At 57.9% G+C, this 8875-nt stretch overlaps 1 protein-coding gene and 1 long non-coding RNA gene across 3 annotated transcripts; one reads left to right on the top strand and one right to left on the bottom strand.

Annotated features, from left to right (window-relative positions):
- Window positions 1–942: 942 nt before the first annotated feature.
- LOC138917188 (uncharacterized) lies at window positions 943–3101 on the bottom strand. Its single transcript, XR_011424884.1, has 2 exons — window positions 2296–3101; window positions 943–1084 (listed from the first exon to the last, which is right to left on the bottom strand). It is a non-coding gene; the product is annotated as an uncharacterized lncRNA (long non-coding RNA).
- A 375-nt stretch (window positions 3102–3476) lies between these two features.
- On the top strand, window positions 3477–8677 carry ELOB (elongin B). Of its 2 annotated transcripts, none has more exons than XM_023616519.2 (4): window positions 3477–3617; window positions 3991–4125; window positions 5380–5485; window positions 8504–8677. In XM_023616519.2, exons 1-4 carry the CDS (start codon window positions 3543–3545, stop codon window positions 8614–8616), a joined length of 429 nt encoding a protein of 142 aa, XP_023472287.1. In that variant the 5' UTR covers window positions 3477–3542; the 3' UTR covers window positions 8617–8677. The 2 variants fall into 2 exon arrangements, with proteins under 2 accessions (XP_023472287.1, XP_023472288.1); XM_023616520.2 differs by lacking the exon at window positions 3477–3617 and adding an exon at window positions 3768–3885.
- Window positions 8678–8875: the final 198 nt, after the last annotated feature.

The raw sequence follows: 8875 nt of genomic DNA, 5'->3' as shown, positions 1-8875 counted from the left end.
CCTGCACCATCTCACAGGATTCTCACCTGACAGACACTGGGAGGTGGGTTTTCCCCATCAGTCAGATGTGAAAACTGAGGGGCCCACATCCATGCAGCTGGTAGAGGGTATAAGGGGATTTGAACCCAACTGGTCTGATTCCAGAGGAAGCTGAGAATGGTGGAGGGGGGACTACCCCCTTTGCTCTCTCCACTTGCTCCTACCCCAACAGTGCAGCCTCCCAGCCCCCCTCCTCTCAGCCCGTTCCTGGGGTGGCAGCCTCGTGGGGCTGTGCAAGTCGCAGCTCTTCTCTACCCAGCAGGCTGGCACCCGTGCTGCTGCATCCCGTCTGTCAGCAAGGTCCATGGAGGGGTGACCTGGCCCTGCATCAACAGCATCCTGTCCCCAGCCTCACCTGTCAGGTGATAGGCCGGGAGACTGTGCAGCCTGGAAGGGTGCACCTGGGGAGGCAAGGGCGGTCCTGGGAACTCCCCAGTACAGGGAACACTAGGTTCCTGTTCAAGGCAGACATTTCCTAGCTGCCCACCTGTTCTGGCTGGTGATGCTGCAACCAGATGGCCTAGCTTCTCCCAAGAGTACTGACTCAACCTCAGTTTCCCCATCAGTATCCTGAACTGGTAACACTTAACTATCGTGGCTGCTGGGAGAGTCAGGACGACGGCTAAGGTGATCATTGTTTTGCCCGCTGGACACATACGCTGTGCCAGGCACAAGCATGCTCTCAGTTGATCTTAGAACACTCATGAGGTGTTCTCATTTCCCATTTCATGAATGGGGAAGCAGGCCCAGAGGCTAGGTGATGTACCCTAAGGCGCACAGCAAGAGTAGAGCTCGATTTGAACGTGGGTGACTGACTCAAATTCCACACTGAGTTATGTCACTTCCCTTATGGAGACAAAAGTAGTTGTAAAACACTCTACAAATGAGAGGCACACTAATAACTAGTGGTCATTGATAAGTGCTATTAAACAATGTTAAGGGGCCGGCCTGGTGGTGCAGTGGTTAAGTTCACACGTTCCGCTTTGGCCCGGGGTTCGCTGGTTCAGATCCCGGGTGCAGACATGGCACCGCTTATCAAGCCATGCTGTGGCAGGCGTCCCACATACAAAGTAGAGGAAGATGGGCACGGATGTTAGTTCAGAGCCAGTCTTCCACAGCAAAAAAAAAGAGGAGGACCTGCAGCAGATGTTAGCTCAGGGCTAATCTTCCTTAAAAAAAAAATAAATAAAGCAGACAGGAGGAGAGGGCCCACCAGGCAAGACCCTACAGGCTTAGTTTGGAGCCCAGGGAAGGGTCCCTGTCGTGAGCACTGGGTGGTTGAGGCAAGAGGGCAGCAAGGGCCCAGGAGGCCTTTGTGTGCAGATGCAAAAACGCCCAGGCAGCCAGCTCACCCACCATCTTGAGCCTCCCATTCTGTATGTCATGGCCCCCAGGAGGACCTCAACCCAGAGAGACGACAGAGCCAGGGGCTGAGGGGTTAGCCCTGCTCCCCACTCACATCCTTCCCCACCTCATTCCCACTGCAGGAGGTGTCACTGCACTGAATGGCATGGAGGCCTGCAGTCACCTCCTACAACAGACCCACCAAGTGGACAGCACCATGGGTGCTCAGAGACCCACTCTGAGGGTAAGGATCACACCAAATAAGCCCCCGCCCTCCTCGCCACCTCCCTCAGGCTGGGTGAGCTCTGACAGCAGAGACAGCTATAAGCACACACCAGTCACTACCCAAGGCCTGGCACCCTGCTCTCCCTGCATCAGCTCATTCATGCTCCCAAATGCCCCACGGGGGCCAACTGTAGATTCCCCTCCATGGATGGGAAACAGGCGGAGGCTCAGGGCCTTGCCCAAGGTCAGTCAATAAGCTGGGGGTTGAACCCAGGGGGTCTGCTGGAGGGTGGTTGGGAACAGGCATGATCCTTGGAGAGATGGGGTGGGACCCAGTGGGCTGCCCCACCCCTCATCCCCACAGGGTGACTCCTGATGGGCATCCTGAGCTGGGGCAGCCCCCACGAGCCAGGAGGTCTACATGCTGGTCTCCAGTAGAGCCCAGATTCAGGACGATGTGCCTAGGCTGCAGCTGGGCCAGAACACCACGGGTGAAGAGGTGGCTCCTCCTGTCCCCGCACCCCTAAACTCACTCTTTACCTGCCTCAGAATCCCCTTGGCCCCCACTGTCCCCAACCCTCCCCCCACCCCTGCTCTCCCGCCTCATTAGCACAGGATCTAAAGCCTCCAACTCTCTGTATATACAGAGATTAAGAAGGAACTCTTCAGCCTGGGCCAAGGACTCACCTCTCCAGGTACCTGTCCATGGCCTCCTGACTCAGGGACTGAAGCCCAGGCCGTGGTCCAAGGGCTGGGGTGCTGGGAGGGAGCCAGGGCTGCCCTGGGCTCGAGGCGAGGGCTGCCTTGAGGCGGAGGGAGGGGAGAGTCGCAGGAGGGGACGGGACTTAAGAGGGCTGCTGAGGAGCCAGAGATTAGAAGTCAACAATAACGAGTTACAGTTTACGAAAGGTCTAGTGAGGGCTGACTCTTGGGGAGGCGCTACAAACTTCACAAACGGTTCGCCCATCTTAAAAAGAAGGAAAGTGGCCCTTGGCGAGGTGAACTGCCCCAAGCTGCCCAGTCAGCGCAAGAGCAAGGATTTGAACTCCAGCTGCTCTGTACCTAGAGCCTGCGCGGTTGACCACAGGTTTGATTCAGGGCCAAGGCAGCAGCATCTTCAGATTCCGCCCACTCTCAAGAATTTCTCACATTGCAGCCCTAACAGGCGCAGGGCTGTCTGGCCGCCAGGGCCATCCACCGGCTCGCCTCTCACTGGATGCCATGTACGCCTTCTGTGACACTGGCCGGCAATGACCCGGCCGCAGCTCTCCCTCTCCTGGGAGTGGTTAGGTGAAAGGAAAGCCGCCTTCCCTCGCTCAACTGCAATTTGGGGCGACGAAGGACGGTGCCCAGCGCCCAAGAAGGAAGGCCTAGGCTGTCAGCAGGGATGCCCCCGTAGGAGGGCAGCCAGCCAAGGAAATCAAGCGTACAGGCCACTCCGGAGCCTGCGTGGACATGGGCAAGAAACGGGCGGGCGCCGAGGGCCCCTGGGGGCAGGAGGCTCCCCTTTCCTCCTCCTGGAGAGCACAAGCACCAGCTCCGGCCACGCCCGCTGCTGCTTCCCAGGACGTTAGCCCGGCCCACTCCCTAACCGGAACAACTTCCCGGGGTGCTACAGGCCGTAAAGCCCCTCCGAACAGGATTAAGCAACCCTGACATCCAAGGCTGAGGCGGGGAAAGCGGGACAGCGCTCCGCTACGGTGGCCGGAGAGTCCAGAATTTAGAACCGCCTCACAATGGCCGCCAGGGAGCCCCGCAATCGTGTGTCAGAGCCCCCAGTATGGCAGCCCTGGTCTCACTGAGAGGCGACTGTTTTGCCACCCCGATGGCCCAGAAGAACATTCATTCACTCTCCCTGGGAGTGGGGATGCCCTACGCTCGCGAAGTGAGCCGCCGCCATCCCGCAAAGAAGGCTCGGCCTGCGCCGAGCCCTGATGCATCAGCACGGGGACCTCGCCTCTGCCACTCCCAAGATGGCGCCATCGCCTCCTGCGTCCCTCCGGTGCTTGGTGCCTGACCCTTTGCCCCCACCTCGACCACCGCGCCGACCGGCGCCACCCCGCGCCACGCAGCCGAGATGGCGGCTGGACGCCCGACCACCGCATTAAAATGGCCACGGGTTAAAATGGCGGCCGCAGGGCGGGGCGGGCCCGCAGAGCGGGGTGGGGCGGGGCCGCTGGGCGCGGGGCAGGCTGGGGGCCGGCGCGCGGGCTGCCGGGAACGGGGCGGAGCGCGGCCGCGCCGGCGCGTCGAGGGGGAGAGGTAGTCGCCGCGATGGTGAGCGGGCGCGGGGGGAGGGGCGGCGGGCCGGGGCGGGCCGGGGGCGGCTGGCCGCGCGGGGGGGGCCCAGGCTCCGCGCTCACGCCGGCCCGCTGCCCCCAGGACGTGTTCCTCATGATCCGGCGCCACAAGACCACCATCTTCACGGACGCCAAGGAGTCGAGCACCGTGTTCGAGCTGAAGCGCATCGTCGAGGGCATCCTCAAGCGGCCGCCCGACGAGCAGCGGCTGTACAAGGTGCGGCCCCGCCGGGCCGGGCGAGCGGGGGCCGGGCCGGGGGCGGGCGCTGCCGGGAACCGCCGCCCCAGCCCCGGCCGTGGGCTCTGGGCGGCCGCGTCGCTGATGTAAACAGTGCCTCCCGGGCCTCCCCCGCGTGGGCCCGTCGTTCGGACTCGGGGAGGTGAGGCCCCAAGAGCGCTCGTTGCCCGGGGCTCTCGAGGAAGAATGGCTCCGAGGTCGCGCGCCCGGCCCCGCGCTCAGTGCCGAAGGCCAGCGTCGCATCTGAGCCCCACAACGATCCCACCCGCGACGTGCAGGCTGCTGGCAGCCTTGCTCTGCGGCTAAGGACACTGAGGCTCGGCGAAGTGGCCGCTTACCTGGCCAAGGTCATTGGCAGAGCCAGAATTTGAACGCCAGTGCTCTTAATCCTCTGCAGGCCTATCAAAGTCACAATGGCCCCCAAGACGCTGCTTAATACAAAGAAATGGAGGGTGTCCAGATGAGTCAGGTCCCTCCAGTTCTTCACCCAACAACTGTTTACCCTTCAACATTCTGCTAATGCTCTAAGAGCTTGTCCCACCCCGACTTCCCCCCTACAAACCAACTGCAAGCATGGCTTGGGGTTTGGGGTTTCACTGGGGAATCCGGTGTGTGGGCCCCTGAGGCAAGTCTGGCGGGGTGATGTCCCTCACCAAAGTGCATTGATCTGATTCTGGCTGGAATCTGGCCTTTTGCTCCAGGCTGAGCCTCCACTCCCTTATTCTCAAGGGCCTTTTGTCCCTCCTGGGGCTTCCCTGATAAGGACCCTTCCTGCTGCATGTGCTCTTTCCACGTGCTGTACTCCGTGCTTTCTGTGACCCTGTCACTTGTTGAAACCTCCTGGCCACTGTATGAGTTGGGAATTGGAGTAATTCCCATTTTACAGATAGGAAACTTCACAGCAAAAAGATCAACCGCGTGGTCCAAGGTGGCAGAGCTGGGATTCAAACCAGGTCTGCCTGTGCCAGATTGGGTCACTGGCTCTTGAAATTAGATTCCCTGGAGTTTGGGGGGAAACAGATTCCAGAGCCTTACCCTGGGAGGTTCTGATTTGGAAAGTCTTGGGTGTAGCCCTGGAAACTGTGTTTGGTCTCCTCTAGGGTGGTCCTGGGCCGTACTTGGGGCTGTCTCGCTTCCCTCTTCTGACTTCCAGTGTAGTTGCTAACCAGAGAAGTCTCTGGGACTTGCCTCTCCTGGGGCCTCTCCCAAGACCCTGCCTGCCTCTCTTCTCAGGACGACCAGCTCCTGGACGACGGCAAGACACTGGGCGAGTGTGGCTTCACTAGTCAAACAGCACGGCCGCAGGCCCCAGCCACTGTGGGGCTGGCCTTCCGAGCAGGTGAGATGGCAGCCAGGCAGGGTGGAAACAGCCAAAGAAAGCGATTGTCAGCGAGTCTGCATTTCCTCCAAGTCTCCAGGACAATGACTTCCTAGTCCACAAAGTACAGGCAATGTGCTGTGACAGTGTATTTGTTTCTCCATAAAAAAGATGACAAGCAAACGAGACCCTTGTAGAAATTGAAGCCTATTCCATGAAGGAGTCAAAGATTCCTAGTCATGATACCAGCTTGCATTTACAGAGGGCTTATCGAGTCCCTGGCCCTGCACTCGGCATTTGACTTCTGTTGGTCCATCTCACCCTCTCGATAGCCCTGGGGAGTAAACACTGCTGTGCCCATTTTGGAGATGTGGACACTGAGGCTTGCTGGCAGTCACATGGGGTGATGCAGACTGCCAGGACCTTGCCTGAGCCGGGCATCATGCCAGGCACTATCTTTGCGGTAGATCACTTGATCCTGCAGCATCCCTGTGCAGGCCAGACTTGTACTATACCCTTTTTTTTTTTTTCTTTTTCTCCCCAAAGCCCCCCAGTACATAGTTCTGTATTCTTTGTTGTGGGTCCTTTTAGTTGTGGCATGTGGGACGGTGCCTCAGCGTGGTTTGATGAGCAGTGCTATGTCCGCTCCCAGGATTCGAACCAACGAAACACTGGGCCGCCTACAGCAGAGCGCACAGACTTAACCACTCGGCCACGGGGCCAGCCCTGTACTATGCCCTTTTTAAGGATGAGTAAACAGCTTGGGGAGGTCAGATCGCTTGGTGGGACTGTCAGATCCAGTATTCACATCCAGCCCTGCCTGCCCCAGAGCCAGTATGCTCATCAACCACATTCCCCCTGCCCAAAGTTTAGAAACTTGAGGGGTGGGAGTAGTTTACTTCCCTCCAGTGTACCTCCTTCCCCTAAGAAAAAGAGAGGAAATGTGGATTTTATTATTTGTCTCTGGAAATTTAAACAGGGGTTGTAGAGTGTTTCACAGCTTTGGACCCAGGGGCTCTGGGGATGGCTGGGTGAACTTGGGTGAAGTTACAAGGAATTATTTTTCTGGCTTCTTGTAAGAAAATGCAGCGAGGGCTGAGGAGGGAGCATATCGCCTCAGCCGCACTTTTCAGTGCCATAAGGAGAGCTATGCTAGGCCTCAGCAGCTGTGTCTTTGGACGGCTACTTCATGCTCCTGCCCCTCCCAGGCTGGAGTTCCTATCCTTATAAAGGGGTATGATCCTAGGACCAGCCCCACATGAGGCAGTGTGAGCCCCCATGCACCTCAGGCCCCCAGCCTGTGAGTGCTCAGCAAACGGAAATCTTAGGGGCCTTTATGTGGTTCCTTCTGACCCTCACAGTGACACTGTGGCAGGGGCAGGGCTGGCACAGACTTTGTAGAGGTCAGGCCCTGTAGAGAGAGGCCCTTCTGAGGGGAGCAGGTGAGGGCTGAAAGCTCTTCTCCTGTTCGGCTTCCTAAGCCAAGGTCAGGCTGCATTCTCCCAGAGGAAGTGTCCCGTTCTCTGATTGGAACAAAGGCACCATCTAGGCTTGCAGTGACTCTTGGAAGATGTTGCTAGATCTGTTTTGCAGGTGAAGAAATCATGACACAGGGAAGTGATTTGCTTTTTCCCCCTGACCCGCAGTATGGCATTGAATGAGGTAGTGGCTCTGGCGCTCAGTGGCATCACCCCTCAGGTGGACAATTGCTGTCTTGACAGGGCCTCTTCACTTCCCCCAGGGGCTACTTTCACTTGCAGAAATGCACTTCTGAATGCCTGTTTCCCAAGTAGTAGTTTCCTGGTGCAGCTGGAAGAGGCGTGAGACGCAGCTGTCTCTCCCCAGCCCCAAACTGGCTTCAGTTAGGTTAGGGAGATGACACTGTCAAATCAGGCCTTAAATGGCATCATCCAAACTTTATTTCCAAAGAATAGGAGAAGTGATGAAGGCAGGAATTGTCACTGCAGGTTTGTGTTTTGGAAGATGAGTTAGTTCTTGGTGTCTGAACATCATTCAGCACTACTGATATTTGGGGCTGCATGATTCTGGGTGGGGTTGTCTTATGCAGGATGTTTAGCAGCATCTCTGGCCACTACCAGAGATGGCCGTCTACCCACTGATGCTGGTTGCAGCCCCCCACAGCCACCCCCAAGGTGACAACCAAAACTGTCACCAGGCATGGCCAACTTTCCCTGGGGGCCCTAATCGGTTGAGAACCCTGAGCCAGGTGGAGAGAATAGTCTCCCAGGTAGAAGAAAGCACAGAAGAAAAGTTGTAAAGTGGGGTTCGTTTGCTCTGTGCTGAGGTGACAAGGCAGGCCTTCCTGGAGCTGCTGTTCTAGTGGGGAAAGCAGCGGATCAAAGCAGCAAAGGGCCCCTTGGGCTGGTGGTCAGTGCTTCCAAGGCAGTGGACAGGGCTCTGGGATGCACTGATTGTGTATATGGTATGGCTGGGGAAGGCTTCTCAGAGGTAATGTTTGAATTGAATCCTGAATGCCATTCTGAGTGGCAGGCTAGGGACCAGGAAGTACAAAGGCCCTGAGGCAGGAAAGAGCTTGATGTGGTAACCTGGGGAGCACAGGAGACAGGTGGAGAGACATAGTAGCAAGGACTTGAGATTTTATTCAGTGTGTGATGGGAAGCTATTAGGTTTTAAGCAGGGGAGGAGCAGAATCTGGTTTGACTTTGAAAATCACTGCTTGGTACAAGGAGATAGACAAGATTCTGAGTGAGGGGTGATGGTGGCTGTGGAGCCAGTGACAAGCAGGTGGATGCAGGTCAGCCCACAGGCTCACTGATGGATGCAGAGGGTGAGAAAAAGGGCCTCACGAATGGCTAGCCTCGGGGTGGGAAGTGGGGTCAGGTTGGGCTTGGAGGAGTGGGAGACATTCCAGCAGGGCCATTGAGACCAGGCAGGGAGACCAGGTATGGAGGTCAGAGCAGTGGAGACTCACTTCACAGGGGCAGGTATCTGCTTGGAGGTCCCCAGAAGCTAAAGGTGGGTACCCATTCCAGCTCTCCCCACTCCCCTCTCCACCAGATGAAGCGTTCGAGGCCCTGCGCATCGAGCCCTTCTCCAGCCCACCCGAGCTGCCCGACGTGATGAAGCCGCAAGACTCAGGAAGCAGCGCCAATGAACAAGCCGTGCAGTGAGAGGGCCCTTGGGCCCATCCCCCAATGCCCCATCCTCCCCAATAAAAGAATTGGGTGTCCACCTGGCTGCTGCCTCTCTCTGTGCACCCTCTCCTGCCTCCAGGCATCATCCTCACTGGGATGGGGCCTGCTCCCCTGCGGGGCTCCTCCTCAATCTCTTGCTTGCCAGGGTTCCCTGCCCAATTACAGGCTCTCTGGGCCCAGCTGTCTACCCCCAGCCCAGCCCTCAAAGGCCATGGGGAGAGGACTGGGAGGAATC

Source organism: Equus caballus, chromosome 13, assembly GCF_041296265.1.
Source record: "Equus caballus isolate H_3958 breed thoroughbred chromosome 13, TB-T2T, whole genome shotgun sequence".
NCBI lineage: Eukaryota > Metazoa > Chordata > Mammalia > Perissodactyla > Equidae > Equus > Equus caballus.
This window is presented reverse-complemented; position numbering and strand designations above follow the sequence as displayed.

Bases quoted from the DNA above. Each gene is read 5' to 3' on its own strand.
- ELOB (XM_023616519.2), top strand. From the start codon at position 3,543: ATGCATCAGCACGGGGACCTCGCCTCTGCCACTCCCAAGATGGCGCCA. The intron at 3,618-3,990 runs GTGCCTGACCCT...CGCTGCCCCCAG, and splicing joins CTGCGTCCCTCCGGTGCTTG to GACGTGTTCCTCATGATCCG. The intron at 4,126-5,379 runs GTGCGGCCCCGC...CTCTCTTCTCAG, and splicing joins ACGAGCAGCGGCTGTACAAG to GACGACCAGCTCCTGGACGA.